Source organism: Anoplopoma fimbria, chromosome 16 (genome assembly GCF_027596085.1).
Source record: "Anoplopoma fimbria isolate UVic2021 breed Golden Eagle Sablefish chromosome 16, Afim_UVic_2022, whole genome shotgun sequence".
NCBI classification, from domain to species: domain Eukaryota; kingdom Metazoa; phylum Chordata; class Actinopteri; order Perciformes; family Anoplopomatidae; genus Anoplopoma; species Anoplopoma fimbria.
In genome coordinates, this window is record NC_072464.1 from 19,351,008 (window position 1) to 19,373,807 (window position 22,800).

Below are 22,800 nucleotides of genomic sequence, written 5' to 3' on the forward strand. Positions count from 1 at the left end.
AACAATAATATATACCGTCAGTAGCTGGTTTGTGTGTTTGTTTTTTCCTCTCATTCAACAGGAAATTATCTAAGGGGTTGCTCAACGGATAAATTCTTCCCAGCAAGCAGCCGACATGCATAGTGGCTGTTTTTATTTGTATATCCTGGTCCATTTTGGCCATCAATTTGCCCTAAATATTTGTTGAAAATGTATCTGCAACGTCTCCTAATTCTATCAGTAGCCACAACTTCCGGTCATGCGGTTAAATTATGCACGTGATTTGTCGATACCTGCACCGTCTTTGGTGAAAGTTTGCGCACTCATCTTAGCCTGAGCTACTCATTAAAACTAGATTGTATTATGAACTTTGAAGTCTAAAAACAGGAATATGGACTATTTGACCACTGATGTAATTTGCTGTTTGTTTCAATTCTGTTTATGCCGCCGTCTTGGTCATGAATCCCTAAAAAAAAGAGATTTTTAATCTCAATTCGAATATCCCAATAAAATCAACGTTGAATAAGAAAAGGATTACAAACGTACAGTTTAGTTTAAGGTCTTTCAAAGTAATGGGCTTCTTAACAAAGGATATACCACATAATACTTTTTTATTTTTCTCCCTTAACCAAAACTACACTTGAGATATGTCCAAAACAAGTAATGTTTCCGTAAGTACAGAAAGACATTACATCATTACTTATTTTACATACTTGCATTGTTATTTGAGGACACTGACAACCTTGGTTCTTGAAGGCCTTCTGGCAGATGGTGGCTGATGCTGTGCCATTATATTGGAAGTGCTTGGACTTAACAAAAATGGCACTCATGATGATTTAACTTGAGTTTTGCAGATGTTAAACAATGAAGAAGCTCAGCTCATGTTCAAAGTCTGCACAGTCAATCTAACAGGGCAGCCAGCATGGTGTACAATAGATGCCATACATGTAATACAGTAGAGTTGTGTGTGTGTTATGCCGATGGGTGTCACTGATATATATGAGGTACCCCGTCCATGTCAGGGTACATCTGCGGCACTGAATGAGTGGCATTGTTTGTGACACGACACAGACTTAGGACTGCTGACAAGTGGATCCGCTCTGTGACAGTAGCTGTGGCATCTGGAGGACTGGTTCACTGGTGTGTCTCTGGTTGTGTGTCAGTGTGTCGGTCTTCATGGGTCAGAATGGACTCTTTGTATGGCGTGATGCTGAGTTGACCTTTCAAAACTACATCCACATAGACACAGAGACACACACTTCTTTGTTTCTCATATCCTGTCTCTGCAAACACAACTCTTATCTGCATTTCCCCAAGTGTGAAATCCTGCTTAATGAGCAAATATGTAGTAAAAAAAATAATTTGAAACAGTTTGTAGAGAATTTTGCCATGCTCCTGGTCAGTCATGATAGGCAAAAAGATTGACCATGATGGTATTCTACACTTACATCTGCTGCTGTGAGGGATGTTATTATTGATTCATATTGTTATTTGAGGATTATCTGATCAGTCGTTCTATGTTGTCTCTTTTTTTGCAATAAAATATTCTCTGACTTTCAATAGTAATTTATTTCTTCACCCCCTAATAGTTCCCTCAAAAGTCTGCCCTTTATTCTCCCATCCGATTGTCTTAGATGATTTTATCACTTTTATCACAACAACAAATCAATGACCTTTGTCTGATGTGTAAACTTGTGCATTAACCAATGGAAACATATTAAACATACTCAATGATTTTATCAAAGCTTTCAGTTTTTTCAGTATTGTACAGGAAGATTTAGGATAAAGGGGTTCTAGACCTTTTTGTAACTTAAGGCCAACTTCTGATTGTTAAAAAATTCTTGAGGATCACCTTCTAAATGAATAGAAAATATATATATATAACATGACATAAAAAACGAGAGAAAAATGAACTGGACTATTATTATGTGTAAGGCGAATGTCACCTGTAATGACCAAAATAAATTATGAATCCAAATTTAACATTTCATATTTCTTCAACACATGGATTAGCTCATATTGAGTCCACAGAAAATAAACAAGTTTCTGCATCCATCTGACTTTCCCGAACTTGTGAGACTGTGATGATAAAGATTTTGCCTTCTCTCTCTCCCTCTCTCCCCATCCAGCACCTGAGCCATGCGGTGGCTTTTTAGATGCCAGCAATGCCGGCTACATCACCACCCCTGGCTACCCGCTGGAGTACCCACCTCACCAGAACTGTCGCTGGGTCGTCACAGCGCCGGAGCCCTCGCAACGCATCGTCCTCAACTTCAACCCGCACTTTGAGATAGAGAAACTGGACTGCAGGTAAAGACTGGATGGATGGATGAATGGATGGATTGGTGGATGGATGGATGGGTGGATGGATGGATGGGTTGATGGTTTGATGGATGAATGGAATCCAGAATATGGAGAAAAAAAAAATTAACAAAAGAGATGTTATATTACAACCAGGGGAATTTTTACTACAAACTTCTCTTGCTGTCTCTTTGGAGCTTCTGCCTCCACCAGCCTGTCTCTGTGTGAGAGTTGGTGTATTTGGTGTTGGTGTATTTGGTGTTGGTGTATTTGGTGAACTTCAGCCCACTCTCCTCCTGTTTCTCTGGCTTTAGCCATCCCATAATAATCACTCTGGGACCTCCCTCAGCCCCCTGTCTCTAATTATCAAAGTCTAATCACAACACATTTACTGTTCCAGGACGGTTTTCACACTTTGGAAGAATTAACACTGATTAGAGGATTTAGTGTCCATCATTGTTTTTGGGGCTGTTTGGCTTCGGTTGCTTGGTAAAGCTGAAAAAAAAAAGGCAGCCAGTTCTGCAGCATGAAATGATAACACAGCACGCATTGATCAAGAATAAACAGGCATGCTGGGAAATCATGGGAAATGCAGGCAGACTAGCTTAGAAGTGAATCACATTTAAGCTTACTGAAGGAGCGATCATAGTGAACATCATTTTTTATAGCTCATAAGGTACTTTAAAAGAGGAATATGAAAGAGTATTCAAACATTAAAAACTGTCTCACTGGGCTTTTTGATGCAACATGTGCAATAGTTTCTGATTCAGCACAAGCACTATTCAAAAAATGTAAGTTTACACATTATAAAAGTGTGAAAAAAATCAAAAATGAGATCAATTTTCCAGAGATGGCCACTGCTGCAGCTTCTAAATTGGCAATTATACCAAAAGTACAACAATATTACAAGTCCAACATTTATATCGTAAAAGCAACTCGATAAGTTAATCAGCAACTGGAGTGCAGATGGAAATGTTTGATTCTGAGACGGGGAAGCTACTAGTTATCTAAGCGAAAGACAAAGGTCTACACACAAAACACAAAAACATCTGTTTGTTTTTATGAAGTTTTCTGTCTTTTGCCATAAAATAAAACTGCTAACCTTTCCTCGTCTTCGTAGGAGCGTCATATGAATGCGTCCTCCACATAGTAGCCTAGAGAGGAGACCACTGTCTCTCAGGAATCTAATGGGTACTATGAACGTAAAGAGCCACATACAAACCCTCTGACGCAGGCAAGAGGGCAGAAACACACACACACACACACACACACACACACACACACACACACACACACACACACACACACACACACACACACACACACACACACACACACACACACTTAGACTTTTTCCCCCCTCTCCCGCTATTTCTCTGTTCCGGTGCTTTCCCGTCCCGTTAGCTGTATCAATTATAGATGGGTTAATTCCCCCCACTCAGATGTACCAAAATCATTCAGACATTTCTTTGTTGGAATTGAAGCATCAATATTTCACTGGCTGGCCTGTTTGTTGAAAAGCTGAAAGGTTGAAAAAGGCCCGCTGTGCTCTGCTCTGTTTTACTTTACTTTCGTACTGTGCTGTGGAAATGAAAAACATACTTCTCTGTCTACCCTGTCCTCGTCATTTTTTCAGTTTTACCCCGCAGTTCTTATCCACGGATCAGCTTGAGTAGATGCTCTCTCTCTCTCTCTCTCTCTCTTTCTTGCCTCTTTCTCTTTCAATTTCTTAGACCCATTTAAAGTCCACTAGTTTCCGAGGAGAAGGAAATCTGGTACGGCTGCTAGAAACAATAGTCTCTGATTTATTTATTAGGCTATACACATACAGTGTGTATCTGTTTGCAGTTGTTCTTTGTACAGTTTGCTTCCAGTCATGACAAGTTAGATTCTCTGAGAAGTAATTGTTAAACCATGCCACTAAGAGTGAGATATTTGCAGCGTTGGTGGTAACAACTCAACTCTTAATAGGCCGTTATTTACAAGTGTCCTACTGCACAGAGCTATTTAAGTCTACAGGGGCCCAACGCTGGAGTGTGTGTGTGTGTGTGTGTGTGTGTGTGTGTGTGTGTGTGTGTGTGTGTGTGTGTGTGTGTGTGTGTGTGTGTGTGTGTGTGTGTGTGTGTGTGTGTGTGTGTGTGGTAGGCTGAAATTGAGCTGTAAGGTTCAGAGGGCAAGGAGGCCAACGGGAAGGAGCAGAGGGTGCGTGTGTGTGTGTGTCTGCGGGTGGGGTTGACGTACGTGGTCACCCAGTGATTGTCAGCAACAACCCGAACAAACATACCAGTGTCACCGTCTCCATCTCAAGTTTTGACTCATTTACCCCTCTTTTTATTTCTAGGTTCATCTTTTTTTTTCTCAAATCATCAGATTAATTTAATATTGCCATAAGAACATTACCGATATGTTTCTTTACTCAAGTGTCTAAACTACAGCTTTGAGCGGTAGAAAACAGCTTTTAATCCTCAGTTTATGGAGAGGAGAACACACATACTCATCTTGGAGTCATCTGTGTTTGTAGACAAATAATAAAAACTTTATTTATATAGCACCTTTAAAAACAGAGTTTACAAAGTGCTTCGACAGACAAGGCAGTAAGACAATTAAACAAAAAAAAGCTTAGACAAACTAAGGTAAAACTGACACCCTGATGAAGATAAAACAGAACCATAGATGAAACCATAAAAACAATCACAAGGATAAAAGTAAACTAAGAAATAAAATGAAATAACAAGTGAGAATCAATAAAATAAATAAAAACAAATGAAATAGATAAAGATAGAATAGTATATTCAAATAAAACAAGATAGTAAAACCAATAATAAAATGAAACATTAAACCGACGACATCACATTAAAGCCATTCTGTAAAAATGTGTTTTTAAGAAGTGATTTAAAAGAGATTACTGTTAGTTTTCAGCCTCGAAAAGGCTACATTATAAAGAGGCAATATGGTTCCTCTGTGTATCACATAATAAAAACTCATGATACAGTTGCATCCGTCTTGTAGGAAAATATATATACATATATATATATATATCAACACACACATGCACACAAACAGTGCTGTTATGAATCTGCATTTCCCATTTTTCAGGCAGGGCTGTATTTTTATCATGTCACCACGACGAAGCAATCTAATCTGTTTATAGTCCTGATTGCAATTTAAAATGGTAATCTGTAATCTATAACGTATCATATTTTGTCAAGCACTCCTGCTGGCTCTGCAGGCAAAAATCGATGTAGAGGTGGTCGGACGGAGAGAGATGTTTTCATTAAGATTCATATACAGTGGCAATTTAAAGTGCAACGAGACTGCTGGAGGGAGCGAGGGGGATGAAAAGGAAGCCTGTGCCCCCGCTAAGATCAGTAAAGCCATGGCCAATCATGACTCACCATGACTTCCCCATTTCCCCTTCACATGACAGGCACCATGGTACCACATTAGTCCATCACTGGTGGCAGGTTGCAGTCGTCACCCAAGGACTGCAGCTGTGGTGTTTGTGTAGATCAAAACCACATGATGGACTGGTACACAGACAGAGGACACTCTGTGTGGGTATACAATTTACAACCATACTCTTACTTTTTTCTCTGCTGTAAACCTGCAAATCTGCTGTAAGCCTGCAAATTTCCCCGCTGCGGGACTAATAAAGGATTATCTTATCTTATCTTATCTTATCTTATCTTATCTACATACTTTCTTTTGGTTTTGAGTTGCAGTAACAGTTGATAAAAGTTCAAAAATGTGCAACTGATCAGAGAAATGTCTACCTTATTTAATCTGATAGAGCCTAATGTTTGCCGTGACTTTTATTAGTTAACGCACTTTAGCCTCCAACTTAAGTGTGCTCTGAGGAAACAGAAAGTATGTGTTTGCACTGTAAACGTCTCTAAAAACTCCCTTCTGTAGTTATTGTCAACAAATTCGCTTTTAGGTTTAGTCAGCAACTTGAAAGGAATAGTTTGATATTTGGGGAGATATGCTAATTACTTTCTTTCCAAGAGCTGGATGCGAAGCTGGATGCTAAGAACAGTATCGATCCTCTCCTCTAACTCTTGGCAAGAAAGCAGATGAACTGTATTTTTCCAATTGTCAAAATATTTCTTTTACCCTGCAAATGACACTTAGACATCATCATGTTAAGTCCCTGCACAGCAACAAGTCTTTCAAGAATGTGTTGGAGTGAAAATACATCTTATTCATAATTTAGAATAGAGTAAAGCACCTCTCTTAAATCATTTATGATTCAGATTCATTTGCCAAGATAGTTGAGGTCAAATAACTGCTACAAAATCCTTTTTTCTTACATGTACACTACGTAGCCTTTTTGCAGCAGCAGTTCGTTGTCTGCTTCACATTTTCCTCTTAGCTCACTGCACTGCTCTGTCTCAGAAAGCAAGATCTCTATTTGGAGTGTTTGAAAAGAACATGCGCACACACACACACACACACACACACACACACACACACACACACACACACACACACACACACACACACACACACACACACACACACACACACACACACACACACACAGCTGCTGAGGGAAAAGTGCAGCGTCAGGGTCCGTCGAGGGCAGGCTCAAATCATCCTGACAGCTACCTCCTCTCCCTTTCCTCCTGGCTCTCTCTCTCTCCCCCCCCCCCTCCATTCATCTCACCCTTCCTCACCTCTCCCGCCCCCTCACCACTGCCCAATGGACCCCATCTATCATCTTTCATCTGCTCCTGTGCCTTGCTCTCTCCCACCTCCTTTTCCCCCCTCCACCTCTCTGCACACTTGTTTCTTCATCACCTCTCCTCTCCTCCCGTCCTCCTCTTCTTCAATCGCTTCCATCTAATGTCTCCCCTTATTTCCTTTCACTTCCCTTCCCTTCTTGGCATCTCCTCACCTTCATCCTCTCGCAGTGTGCCAATCTTTTCATTATTCAGCATTGCATATGAGAAAAAACACAGTCAAGAGAGCCAAATGGCACACTCTCTCGTCTCCCATCCTCTCTTATTTCCTCATTTCCCTCTCCTCCCCATTGTCTCCCTCTTTAAAATGCACATATTCTTCCCTCTTTACCATTCATAGACGTTTCTTTCCTCAGCATATATCTGTCTTCATCCTCTTTTATCCTGCAGCCTCTGTCTATCCATCACTTAAATCCCCTTTCTATATGTCTCTCTCTTATTCTCATCCTCTCCTCATTCTCCACCTTCTCCCGTCTTCCTTTACCTCGTATCACACCTAGTAAGATGCTCTCTGTAATATTAACACAACCATGCAGACAAACACACACACACACACACACACACACACACACACACACACACACACACACACACACACACACACACACACACACACACACACACACACACACACACACACACGTACAGTCTAAGGCTCACATACGTATGCACTTGCATAAACAAGAGTACAAATGCACACACACACAAACCCACACTGAGGTACGATCACTTTGGGGCTCTCAAATAAAGTCGTGAAAGCACAACAAGCAGACAGGCACGTAGGCAGTTTCACGGTTATGTGACTTACACAATAAGTGTGGAGTAAAGCAGTGAGTTAAGAAGTGATTTATATGACAGAGAAGCTGCAGTCAATGATAATGGTTTCACTAATGATTTAGACCTTGTCTTTCTACTCTGGCTCCATCAATCATTTAACTTCATGCTAGATCTATTTTCTGTCCTCAACTCTCCTCCCTTCTCTTCTCTCTTTTCTTTTCTCCCTCTTCTCTTCTAGTTTCTTTTTACAATTATCATCTCTCCGTAACCCGCATTTGCGTAAGTATGTGCAACCTGTTAAACATACATGTAAAGGACATGCATTTTGATATAAATCTTGGAATATTTGATCATACGCACACATATAGACACACCCGACTGGCAGGTGGAAGTCCTTGGTACATGACCAAGAGGAGAGCAAACAGGTAGAGTGATGTGATGTGACAATGGCCTCAGGGCAGACGGGGAAACTAGAGAAAGTTGGGGGTAGAGATGAAGAGGCTATATGACAGAGAGAGGAGCAGCATTTGGTGTGACAGTGGCTGTTCGGTTACCAGCTGTGGGCATTTAGCAGCTGCCTGCATGTTTGAATTAACATCACAGCGACTCCACCAGCAGGAGAGCCATGCGTCCAGACAAGCATCCCCCAGCACAAAGCTGAGAGACAATGTTATTAGAAAGCTACAGAGAGAGGAGGAAGGAGAACACCTGAGGACCCAGATGTGCCGTACAACACGGTTTAGGTTCATGATAAATCAAAATTCCTTCTAGCTGCATGAACAGGGATGCAAACCTGCAATCCTTTTTTTTTTACAGATGTGATCACGAGCTCATGCCTCATTTGTTGCAGGGAGAGGCGTCTCGCTGATGTTATGAAACATAAATCAGAGAGTACATCACTTGTGTGCCAGCGAGCACCATGTGATCACTTTCAGCAACAATTTCCTTCAGGCAATCAATAACTCAAGCAAATAAAACCTGAAACTACAAATGTTAAAGCTCACTTCAAGCGTATGCTTATTCTGTGGTAATTACTTTCTGTGAGATTTAGTAGCTCTGACTGGTCAGCGGCAAGACTTATTAAGTTTTCCTTCATGTTTGTGGTAGATAGTTAAGTCCAGCAGGCTCTTCTTTGTGTTCTTCCAATGCAGCAGCTTTGATGTGGAGCTTTAGTCAACTCCAGGCACAATTTAATTCTTCAAAAAACGTGCTCAGAGAGCATGAACTTCAGACACTTAAGCGCTATTGGAAGTTAGAAAAAAGGAATAATCCGCCTCTTAAAACATGTCCAGCACAATCAAGACCTCTCCCTGTTTATTAAGAGACCTGGGCTGGCTCCAATATCACTCATTCACTCATTCACTTAACTAAACAGTGTGCAGTAAAATTGAGAGGTCTGACCCTAACTAACCATTATCATTTTACGTTGCACACCGGCAACTTTCTCATCAATGAAATGCAGCGCATAGCACTCTTGGATCGTTAACAGAATGTAGTGTACATGTCATGGAGACTACAATCCATTCAACTAGGGAGTGACTTTGGCACAAACCAGGGGTTAAAGAAAAAGGTTTGTTAAGCTCCAAGATGTATTTTAGGAAATCCACTCTGTCTCTCTCTCACACACACACACACACACACACACACACACACACACACACACACACACACACACACACACACACACACACACACACACACACACACACACACACACACACACACACACACTCAGGTAATGATGATAATATCAGTACTCTGATTTACAGACACTCCCTGAGGCCCTGAAGGTCTGCCTGATCAATGTCTGTTACTGTAATGATTTGTGTGTGTGTGTGTGTGTGTGTGTGTGTGTGTGTGTGTGTGTGTGTGTGTGTGTGTGTGTGTGTGTGTGTGTGTGTGTGTGTGTGTGTGTCTTTGAAGGACTGACCCTGATCAATGTGTGTTAAAGCCATAATGAGGAATCGATTGGTTGTCCTGGAGACTACTACCGGACACACACACACACACACACACACACACACACACACACACACACACACACACACACACACACACACACACACACACACACACACACACACACACACACACACACACACACACACACACACACACATTCGGTCCATGTGTCTGCAGTAATAGGCCTATTACTTGATAACAGTGAAGTCAGTCACTCTCTATTAACTGCTTCAGTGACAGACTGACTATGGCTTCTACACAGGTATATAAATATACTATAAATACAGAGGGCGAGCGTGTGGGTCATGTACTCATAAACTTGAACTAAGGCATAGCAAATTAAAACAAACAATTTTAGTGGAGCAGGATCCCCAAACAGGTCCACGCAAACAATACATTTTACAATGATTCACCTACTGTGGATTAAATTGGGTACTGATGAAAATAGTGGATTAGTACAAACCAATTTCCAGTCTGAGACAATAGTTATGATGGCTGTATGAACTCCTAATTCATAATGCAGTAGTAATATGCAAAAGGCTCCCTTAGCTTGGATTTGGTGTTTAAGCTCTGTCGACGAACATTTAGAATTCTCTTTCAGGCTCTGTGTTTCAAATACTGTATAATAGTTGCTTATGAATGTGTAATGTTTGAGATTCTATGTCTCCAGGGATGTATGTAGTATATAGGAGAATAATAGGAGCAAGTGAGACACATCAGTAGCAGCTGAACTAGTGCCTGTGTCATGCCCTACGGGGATTATCAGCGCTGCTGGAAGCATCTTTGAACAGTCAGAGACGACTCAGCTGAATCCAACACCTCCAGAGTTGTTTTTTGAGGATGTATGTGTATGAATTTACCCATAGTTTCAGTTCTTCTGAATATGTGTACATCTCTTTCAGCAAAATGTGCATGGGCAGATAGTTCAGATCTCCACCAGGTGTGTCTGCAACAACCTCTGCTGTATTGTGCGATTGAATGATAACAACCAGTGCTGTAAATCTTCATAAAACAGATTCAAAAACAAGCAGTGATGTATCCGGGCTCAAGGACGTTGTATATTTTATACAATTGTGCCAAAACCCAAAGGTAAACTTATCAAGCTGTCTGCTCACTTAGCAGCGGCTAAGTCACAGCGACGTACAGCCTTGTGTGCACGTAGCAACCTGAATTTAATTTAACGTCAAATTCCGGTGAATCTCCTGAACTTCAGTTCTTTTTTATAATCAATTTCCTAGTGTTTTTATAGTTATCTGATTGTCAAACAACTTCAGTTCAAAGTTTGCTTGGCCCTTCCTTGTATTTCCTGCACAAGCATTTAAGAAAATAAGACAACGAAACACATGCAAGACATTTTCATTTAGCCCAATTCACAATTTATGACGTAGCATTGTTTTTAAGGGACTTTCATTCTCTTTTTTTCCCCCCACAACGTGTAAAATCAGACACACAAAACTAAAAGTCTGGCCTGCTGTCGGCTCTTATTAGTGTTTGTGTCTGTGTGTGTCTGCAGTCGCTCTGTCTACAGTTAAGGGCACCCCTGATGTTTGAAAGAAATGTGCAGGTGTAAGAAGACAACTCCCGACCTAAAGAGAGAGAGAGACAGAGAGAGAGAGACAGAGAGAGAGAGAGAGACAGAGAACGTGTGAAAAGCAATTAAGACCAAGGCAGAAGGGAGGAGTAGGAGGGAGGAGGGGGTGGGAGTGAATCCGTAGCCAAACCTTTTCCTTGGTTCACGTCAGACAGGCTTTGCAGAGCTTTCTCGCTCATGAGACACCCCTACCCCCCCCAAAACACACACACACACACACACACACACACACACACACACACACACACACACACACACACACACACACACACACACACACACACACACACACACGCACACCTGAATCATGACGTAAATTGTTTTATTTGGCTTTAAGTCTTCTTCCTCAATCTGTGCTTACAATCCATCCCTATTTTTTACAGCTGTAACCGCCCATGTTTTACACTTTGGAACGAACATTTGTTTATTTCATAATTTCCTTCATGTAAGCAAGGAAAAAGCAGCTCGTACACTGCGTATCAACAAGAGAATTTGGTGAAAAGGGTGGGAGAGACTTATTCAGACTTCTTGTCATTCCCTATGGCAAGACTGAGAAAATCTGATTGGCTGCAGTGAAATATGTTGGGGGTGAGGAGAGGGAGAGGGAGATAAAGAGAGAGATAGAGAGAGATGATGGGATTAAACAGTTTGTTAGAAGCTGTGTACCTCCTACACAGAGACAGATTGTAGGGAACCTCAAACCCCTCCATAGGTCCATCTGAGTGCATGGCCACAGGCTCTGTGTGTGTGAACCAGTGTGTTTATGTGTGAGACAGAAAGTTTGTGTGTTTGTGCAGGTCTCTTGCGTACGTGTGTGTGTGTCTGTGTGTGTCTCTCAGGCTGTAGGGAGGGAGGGAGTAAGGAAGGGATGGAGGGGGACACCTGTCCCTGTCTGTCTGAGGGGAGGAGTTGGCACGGTGAATGCAGTGTCATGTTCTCTCTCCGGCTAAGTCCACACTGTGCAGGCTGAGTTTGAAATCTGTTTCTCTTAGGTTTGCCACACTCCAAAACAGAGCTTTCCTCAACTGCCAGTAAGGAATCTTTAAAAAAAGGCTTATAACTGAGAAAATTATTATATAAATCTGCTCAAGAAGTGTCAGAGTCTACTATCTATCTATCTATCTATCTATCTATCTATCTATCTATCTATCTATCTATCTATCTATCTATCTATCTATCTATCTATCTATCTATCTATCTATCTATCTATCTATCGATCCATCTATATATCCATCTATCATCTATCTATCCATCCATCCATCCTCCCTCTCAGCTTTGTTAATAAAGGGTGGTTATAAATTCAAATATTCACAAATTCTAACATCCTCTCTCTCCCCCATCTCTTCCTCCTCTCACCCACACATTGGCTCTTGGCCACTGGTTTTGCATCTGCCAGCACATACGAGAGAGCTCGAGAGGAAAAGGGGACAGAGAGAGAGAGAAAAAGGAAGAAGTCAAAGAATGATTGGGGAAAACGACAGCGTTGAAAAGTAAAACGCTGAAAATTAAGTAGGGGACGAGTGAGCCAGGAGGAGGAAGAAAAGGAGATCTTGTCAGGATACACGAGTAGCCGTTAAACAAAGTTGTCATTTCACAAAAGAGGAGGAGGAAGCTGTCGCCGGGATGAGGCGTTCTCTTGGGAAAATATGACAGGGACTGCGACACATACACACGTATGTGGGCACACGCACACACGATGCACACACACACACACACACACACACACACACACACACACACACACACACACACACACACACACACACACACACACACACACACAGTGCAGTGACAGCCTGCTTCATAACTGTGGTGTTGTAGTTCCACGCAGAGCAGACACAAAGCATGATGTGAGAGTGGGAGGTGTACGACCCTCATTATGTCAGGAGCTTTCTCACCTGTCAGGAAAACACAGAACAAACAGACACATGCACAGTGAGAACCAGAGCAAAAAACACACACAGTCCTTTGTGTGTCTATACACACAGTACACTGTGTCTATGCAGAGAATAGTTCTAATCTGTGGACTTTGCAGCCTTTTATAAAACTATCAGGGTTCTGTTACATCTGCTGCTATTGTCTGCAGTGTATCTGTATTACAGTAATCGCCATTGTGGGGACAAATGTATATTCAAACAGCCACATTAAGGTGATTTTACTTCCCATTGGGGTCCAGAGCTAGTCCCTAAAAGTTAAACCACTTTAGGTTTTTAGATTTGTTTTTTTTGTTAAGGTTATTGGCGCAATATACAGGATTTTAAAACTATTTGCTATGTAAAGATATAGTGGAGTAATGTGCCTCCTTGTGTATTGTAATACAAGCTTCTCCTCGCTTTGTTGACTTAGCTGGGTCGGCCGCGCGTGCATGTTAGTGCATGTTTGCACAAATTTTAAATGCTGTACATAGTAACGTTTTTTATTCCTTTTGTATATTTTTATCTTGTACGTTGTTATTATTATTATTACTGCCAAACAGAATTTCACTGTATCCCTACAATGACATTAACAACCTCTTTATCTTTATCTTTATCTTTATCGTTAGTGCATGTGAGCATTACCCGCTAGCTAGCTCACGGTCTCCGCTCCGCACTGCTCACATACGGCAAATAAAGCTTTTAACATCATGGAAGTGTAGCATTCACCCTTCAGTTCCTCCGCGGGTCAACACTGTTAGCGTCGTTAGCACTGTTAGCTGCTCAGCCTTAGCCATGAGAGCCATTAAGAGACAATAGAAATGCTCCCAATCCTGTTTATAGCACCTTTAAGAGTTGGGGTTTGAATTGTCCAGGGAATGAATACTAGTATGTGAAATATCCTTTAAAGTGAAGTCTGTATAAGATGTAATAGCGGGAAAAAAATAACACCCCTTTTATATTCATTCGTACAGTAGTAGTAGTAGTACTAACATTCTATGGTACATGGAGCGTCATCTGTTGAGTCAATGGCCTTCTGTCGTTGGTTTATGGTATTTTAAAAAAGTAAATTAATGTTGTACTTAGAGCATATTTTTTATGCTTAACTGTATGGAAAAGACAAGAAACTTTGGGTTCCTTAAGGTTGAGGCATGTTAATTAGATTACTTTAGAGAACTGTAGAACGCTCAATATGAGAGCAATTAGAGGCCCTGTGGTCAGAACTCATCGATATGATGGACGAGGATGTGCAAATAGAGTCCAATAAGAGAATCCCTAATTGCTATTTAAGTCACTCAACTCAGAGTCAAACTTCATGTCTTCTTTCATGTCAAGTTGCTCAAGGAATTTCTTTCCAGGAAGCTATTTCAGAGGCGGGCAGGTGTGTCTTTGGTATCCAGACACGGAGGCAACGCTCCTGCTGTTGGTCTGGAGACAGGTGGTCAGAAAACATGAAAGAAACGGGAATAAAAAAGATTCAGAACCTTCCCTTTATGGATATGAGTCACATGCAGTCTTTCTGAAATTTCTATTCGAATCATGGCCTTTGGTATGTATGAAAAGAACTATAAAAAAGTTGCAGCACAAATTGTTACTTTAATGCCAGTTAGAATCCCATAAACCTGTGTTTAGTCTTAGTGTTGTTATGAATCCATGTTAATCATAATCAATCTATTTCTTGATTTAGCACCGACATGATAAGTTATATTTCAGCACAGCCCTAATAAAAGTCTGCATAAAATGTGAGATATTTCTAAGGAAAAAAAACAGGAAGTGACCTTAATCCACGGTAAAAAGTGGAAAATTTGAATTTCTCTGAGAACTGAAAGCCCCGAGGCTGAGTTACAAACATTATTGAATTAGACCTGGGCAAGGATGTAAACTAGAGTCATTTGTTCCAGGTTAATCCTTTTCTAGCATCAAAGGCTGTAGCTAGGGTGCATCTGTAGGTCAAAAAGCGCTCACACACTCTCACACTTTGGCCCTAGTGTGACATAAAGCAAAACTCTGTGATGCACATTTGCTTGTTTTATATGTATTTTCATGCACATTGCAAAACGTATTCCTTCTTAAAGTATTGCATTACATTGCTTTAAGAACATGAAACTTCTGATTCACTTTTAGAAAATGAGAAACATTTGTTGTGTGAGATTGGAAATCTGTTTTCTTGTGAATTTCTAAAGTTCTACACACATGTGACACCACTGTTTCCTCATGCCCGTAGCAGTTGGGGGTATATAATCACATGATTTCTATTTTGCCTCGTGCAGGTGGTTCTTTTCTTCCTCCACCATCTGTGAACTGCCAATGTCTTCTGCTGCATTCATTTGAATTGCAAAGACGCCTGATGCTTCTGCTGATAGTAACTGTGCTTTCAGAAGTCCCTCTAGCAACTGAACCAAGCAAAAAAATATTGCTTATTCTTCCGTTTTGTTGCCAAAACCAATGTGAAGTGCCTGCCAGATGAAAAAACTAATAAAGAAAAAAAACTAATAACATCAGAGGCAAAGCAGCTTGAAAAGATTTAACAATTTCCTCCTCCTCAAATTAGAGTCTCGTCTCCCCTTCTCCACTAAACACCTCATCAGTACAATAATTAAATGTCTGTACATCAAGCATGCATAGTAGGAGATATTTAGCACTGTGGGTTATTAATGCCCCTGTGTTATTGCATTTCACAGAAAATGATATTTGCATCACTGTTTGGACGTGCTGCAAATGTCATGATTGTAATAAAAAGGTGTTCTATTTTTATATTAGGTTAATCACAATTAATGTTGGAGAGAAGGTATTCAATGATATTTGTTTTTCCTCTGCAGGTATGACTATGTAGAGATCCATGATGGGAACTCGGAGACTGCTGACCTACTGGGGAAGCACTGCAGCAACATCGCCCCTGCACCAATCATATCGTCCGGGCCGTCACTCCTCATCAAGTTTGTTTCGGACTACGCCCACCAGGGGGCGGGCTTCTCACTGCGCTACGAAATCTTCAAAACCGGTAAGTGGATGCTAGTGTATTTCTAATTTTTTTTATGTCCTTCACTTGTTTAAAAGTTTTACATAGCGATATGCTACCTAAAGTCTATATTCTTAGAATCCAAGACTCACAAGAGGAATATTATCCCTGTAAATTACCCCAACACATGGACAGACCTAAAGTGGCAATAGAAACAGTTTTTACTTTAACTTTTGCACAATGTAATGGCTATAGAATAATGACACCATGGACTTTCGGTTGGTTCACTATAAGCCTTAACCTGACACACCAGATAGTTTGTTAAACAGCACCATCTGAGAAGGCATCATCGGGAACTAGAAAAGTGAAAGCAATTTAAATAAAATGACTTGGCAGCTGATTGGATGAACCATCTGTCAATCAAACACTTGCCGAAGTCAGTGGGGAGATAAGCACGGCATCTCTTCAGATCGAGAAAAGCCTTCAGTGTCGTTCTTTGCTCCTCTTCCAATGAAGAAACACTCTCCAGTTCTGATACAACTGATGCTATTGTGGCATCTACGCCAACCTCATTAGGAGCTGTCATTGTTATTTTGAGAGAACTTAAACCACTCGTGATATCACGAGAATCTAGCTGCAAGGTAATGTAAGCCTCGTTTCATGATTAATTTCCGTCTGCCAGCGGGTACCATCTCTCTGGAAAACTAAGCCAATTGGTTGCATCAACCATTGTGCAACCAAAACAGGAAGAGGCTCACGTTTTTGTTTCCCCCATAGCTATCGGTAGCTATCCCCAGTTACCAAAGTGTATCAGTGTAAGCTCTTTGAAGTACCTATCCCCAGAAACGGAAATGAAAAGTGCTATTAATATATTTGCGAAAGCGGCGTCAACAATAGTACAACTAGAAAACTGTTGAGGGGGGGTTGAGAAATTGTCTGTTTGCACTTTAACAAAAGTGAACAGGACTTTATAAACACCTTGAGATTGCACCTTTAGTAACTGTATTACAAGCTACTCATTGAGGACTCAACATGCTTCATTAGGTGACCAAGCCTCGTTTATCTCACTGGTGTCACGGGAGACAGAGAGAGAGAGAGACGAGCAACACAGCAGAGGACCCTTGAGAGCCCTTTAGACTGTCCAGGCGAGACATCTCTCCCCTTCATGGCACTTTGTGTGTGTGAGTGTGTGTGTGTGTCTGTGTGTGTGTATATGTGTGTGTGCCTGACACGGCTCCCCTTCACGCTGCCATGGGTCAGCCAAAGTGAGACCAATTGAGATCAAGGGCGAGTGAGACAGAGGGGCGCATAGTGTCGGCCCCACAGCCATCTTGTCCCGTTCCCCCTGAAAGCATTCCACACATACCCTCTTAATTGAGTCCTGAGCCCTGTTCCCCTGAGACAGACACACACACACACACACACACACACACACACACACACACACACACACACACACGCATACACACACACGGAGGGCTGAGGTTACTAACACAACACGTGCGGTTGTCGGGTGTTTCTCACTCTGGCACCGGCCTGTTGGGATTTCTTGTGTGTGTGTGTTTGTGTTTCTTTGGTGCTTGACACAGTCCACCTGATGGACTTGAAAACAACAAGGGTGTCAGTGTTCACACCCTGGCACCAGAGAGAGAGAAAGACAGAGAGACAGAGAGAGAATTGTGAATCAATTAATTGATTTTAGACGTATGACTTTCTTCAATGTACCCTACATGGAAGATGAAACAATATTGAGACGGTTTCATGGGAAACAATTAGATGAAGTCTCTATCATCACGAACATTCGGTTAACATTTTTTGTAAATTAGTGTTGTTTATGAAAAGAGTATCTCAAGTGTAACATTTTTAGAAACAAATCTGTGGTTTTGAAAAGGTTTTGTAAATCCAAGGATGGTACAATTTTCTCAAAGAACAAAGTAAAAAAAATATGAATATAACATGAACGGCAGGATGACATCATTCATCACTGCTGAAAAGACAAATAAACACCCTGGTTAAAGTTAGATTATAGGTATAGGCACATAAATTAGTTGGTTAGGTTTAGGGAAACAAAACCAAATAATAACCAATTGATAAGGTTTCAGTATAATTGTGGTCATTGTTAAAAGAAAATACACTTTGGCTATCGGTCTGAATTTGAAAACGGACCACGGTCGCCTGTGTTAAAGCCTTACGTTTTGTTGAACCATCCACTTCTGCTGGAGGCCACTAGAGGTCTTTGTCACTTGAATGTGAACAAATGTTGTTTTTCAAACTCTATTCAGAGGGAATCCTACCTACTTACCATCAACTACATACAGAATAGATCTCTGGTTGTAAGGACAGCTGCTTCCATTGATAAATTAAACATTAGCATATACTGGACTTCCTCTAGTTTGTCTGTTTGTGTAACTTTGTGTGTGTGTGTTTGGATGTATGTGTGTATTTTTGTGCCCAGCCGTCCCTGGCAGTAATAATGGAGCCATTTGGAACATTCAAGCTGTTACCATACTGCTAACAAGATCTTGTTATCCTGGAAGGTGCAGCAGAACGTCTGGTTATGTGGGTGACTAGATGTTCTATGTGTGCCAAGGTGTATGTGTTTGTGTGTGTGTGTGTGTGTGTGTGTTTGTTATACATACTGTTTAGCCTCCTGGTGAACTGTCTAAATATGTATCTATCTGTGCCACCCATGCACATTCTGTTCTAGTTAACTTAAAAGGAACTCGAAAGTCTCTCTGCTCTTGTATTTCCACGGCCTTTTGCTGCTAAACACAAGGAATATGTACAGAGGCAGAGTACATTGTCAAATGTAATTTTTACAGCTCTTTGTTTTATGTTTCATCTCTGAGAAAATTGGGCATTATCAATTGGGTTTTTTAAACCTAAAATAAATTGCAAGAGAAAATACAGTTTTGGATGCAGACAGTCCGTAGTGTAATACCTTATCCATTTGTATGATCACATTGACATTTTTACCCCATTGTTCTCTTAAATCTCTGTTACTGGAAGCCTTTTCTGAGCTGTTGAAAGAAGGCCTTTTTTATTTGAGTGAGAGCATTTTTTGTGGGACGGGAAGCAAACTCTTGTATGTAAAAATATTAACAATTATTTTCAAAAAAATTCTTGTTGAAACCTTTAGATTTAAAACAAGGAGTCCATTTTGCGAGCGTTGATAACGGTTTTGCTCGCCACTTGATTCCTTCCTACCATTGGCTGGATAAATGGGGTGGGGGGTGGGGGGTCTCTGCCACAATCTGTGTTTTGGAGAAATGAGAGGGTTTTTGTGTGTGTGTGCAATGCTAGAGGAGATTGTCCCCCACGCTCTGGGTGTCCTCATTACTGGACCCCTCAAAGATTAACAGTCTGCACGGACGCACATACATGTACGTCATCTAATATGAAAAACATTAATCTAAATCTCAGAAACATACATGTGCGTTGTCTCGATCTTACAGTTACATTTACAGAAACATAAAGAACAAATAAACAGCTTGTAAATATAAGGACATATAATGCATTGGCACAAACACATGAACAAAGACTTGTGCACGCATTGTAACAGACATCATAATGAAGGACTTGGGCGAATTCAAAAAATACTTAAACTCAAAACTACATAGACATGCCACACTTGTTTTTGTTTACAGCTCTGTCACTATGGATACTGTAGTAAAATTACAGCCAATAGGAACACAACCACCCAGAATGTGGCGACCAATCAACATTCACTGTCTAGGCAATGTGCCCCCAGCTGTTATGGTGACCCAGAACTCTCCAGACACACACGCACGCACACACACACACACACACACGCACACGCACACACACACACACACACACACACACACACACACACACACACACACATGTGAATGCAGTGATGCAGGCTGGACGGTTACTCACAAATGCAGGGCAGCTTGCATGTCTGCACGCAAATGTGAACTCAATAACACACCCTCACACACCACCTAATTTTATCCCTTGGGAGGACATTTCATCAACTTGCATTCATTCCCTGGACACTTATCTTAACCTTAAAGATACATTTTACCCTAAAAACAACCATTTGTACATAGATTACTCACTCAATGTTACTAGAATTCTTAAAGAAATCATTTTTGCATGCCTTCATGGCACAGCAAGAATCCAAAAACAAAGAAAAACCTTGACAAATTCAAGGAAACAGGGTCTGCGTTTAACAACAGCAAAACTATATCAAAATAAGCTTTATGAATAAATTAGATTTGGATTATACTGCACGAGTCGTGTGAGAGTTTAAAAATATGAAATAGTTTTGCTGTTGTTAAACACTACCTCTGTTTACTTTTCTGATTACTTGTTTGTAACAATTCAAGGTAACAGGGGTTTAGTTATTGAAATAAATGGTCTTTATGTGGGTGAAATATTCCTTAAACCACAACCAGCGTGAAATCCAACCTTAACCAAAAAACAAATCTTAACCTTATATTTTAACATATATTTATATATTTACCTCACTAGCTTTTGACCAAAATAAGAAGTGAGTCCCCATAGTGTAACTGTGTGAACAGATTTCTGTGAGTAACACACACACACACACACACACACACACACACACACACACACACACACACACACACACACACACACACACACACACACACACACACTCCTCAGGCGGTGTAGTGTGGAAGCTCTCGTGACAATTCTTCGAATAACTGCTGTTGTTTGCATTCTACCAAATACCTTTAGGCACTTCCTCTCTAAGTCTGTCCGACTACCCATCAACTCAGTTTATTACACAGTCTAACCAATCAGATTGCTCGCTCCGCCTTCCTCTGGCTTTGATTGAGGTAAAGCGGATCCAGATCTGACCCAGTGAGGAGTGAAAGGTGCTCTGTGGTAGGGCTGATAACAAACAGCAGAGGGATGACTTCAAAATGCACAACAAACCTTAACCTGAAATGGAAATGTGATCATTTCTGCTGACTGCAGTGCAGCATATTGTGCCACTTTTTAAACATTTCCCCCCCCAAAAAAATGCAATAATGTGGCAGATGAATTTTGCAGATATATTTCTACTGGGAAATATTGGTTTGTTTCTAAATCTAAGAACAAAGCAGACAGTGTTTGGGTCATGGCAGACAGAATGTTCCAAAACGTCAACCTCAATAATAAATCTGAAAATATTTCACTGATTTACATCATCAAAGTAATGTTGTGTTGGAGCTTTTATAGCAAATTGCATTGAAAAAGCTGAAGGGGTGGTTTTCTTGTGACAGTTTGATTTCATATGTCAACGGTAATTTGGTTGAATAGGGAGTTTATTGTGGAGGGAAATCCCTGCTGTGATTCTGTGACAGAATGGCAGAAATGTAATGCCAGAATAGTTTCAGCACCACAAGCCTCAAGTCTGAATCTAACCACGCATACAGAAAAACCAAGCTGAGGTTTTGAAGGATCTGAGGAGCTGTGTGTGGGCCTGCAGTGTGTGTGTGTGTGTGTGTGTGTGTGTGTGTGTGTCTCTGTCTGTGTTTATGTAAACTTACCTCTACATATGCACCTATGTGTGTGTTTGTGTGTGTGTGCATTAACTCAAGGTGGAGGGAAGGGGGTATAATTGTGGGTTTGATCCGACTAATAACCCTTTGGCATGAAAGACAGCTTAGGCAGCTTACCACCCCACACACATGCACACACACTTTTATTTAGGAAATAGACAAAATTGCATGCTCGCCAACCAAACACACCCACACACACTCAAACTGACAGACCTTGTCCTGTCTCCCCGAAATCAGTGAACCATAGGCACCAGCGCCAGATCTACCCAGCAACACACACACACACACACACACACACACACACACACACACACACACACACACACACACACACACACACACACACACACACACACACGCACACACGCACACACTTCCTCTAACCTTACCCCATAGTGAAACACGTGTTTCTTTCACACTCATCCGATTCAAACAGATGGGAAGTGAGGAGAAAAGAATAGGAAATGAGACAGTGGGAGGGAAGGGTATGATGGAGCTGTGGAAGATGAAAAGATTTATAGGACGCGGGTAGAAAAAAGAACAGCAGGAGAGGAGAGTCTAAGAAAGAATCGAAAAGAAAAGGAGAGAAGCTGGGGGAAACGCAATTCTAAGAAAGGAAGGAGAAATGAATGAGGAGAGAAGTTGAGCGGAACAAATGTCATAGAAAACAGACAGATGTATATAGATTTACTACAGGAGGGAGTACAAGTAGTTCTGAATAGTATTAAACTAACTCAAGTACATTCCTTGAGGGGTTTTATTGTAATTTAAAAATAGCAAAAGAGATGGGACAAGGTGGAGACAGGCGAGAGAATGAGGTGCGACAGAAAGAGAAAGGAGGGCACAAGTGTTTTTGCAATGTTCATGAACATGAAGTAATGAGAAGGGAAAAATTGCTGTAGGCATCAGAACTGGTCAGGCGTTCACTTTAAACACACACACACACACACACACGAACATGCTCGTCATCTCTCAGACCGGCGCTATCCAGCTACTGACTCTGCAGGGGGTCCAGACACAAGGGGAACCCGGCGAG

At 41.1% G+C, this 22,800-nt stretch overlaps 1 protein-coding gene across 1 annotated transcript in view; it reads left to right on the forward strand.

Annotated features, from left to right (window-relative positions):
• Nucleotides 1-1,384: 1,384 nt before the first annotated feature.
• LOC129104971 (neuropilin-2-like) overlaps nt 1,385-22,800 on the forward strand; it is an 87,819-nt gene continuing 66,403 nt past the window's right edge. The window contains exons 1-3 of the mRNA XM_054615833.1: nt 1,385-1,412; nt 2,109-2,289; nt 16,085-16,266. Coding sequence (XP_054471808.1) covers nt 1,385-1,412; nt 2,109-2,289; nt 16,085-16,266 — 391 coding nt within the window. The remainder of the gene's footprint in view (nt 1,413-2,108; nt 2,290-16,084; nt 16,267-22,800) is intronic.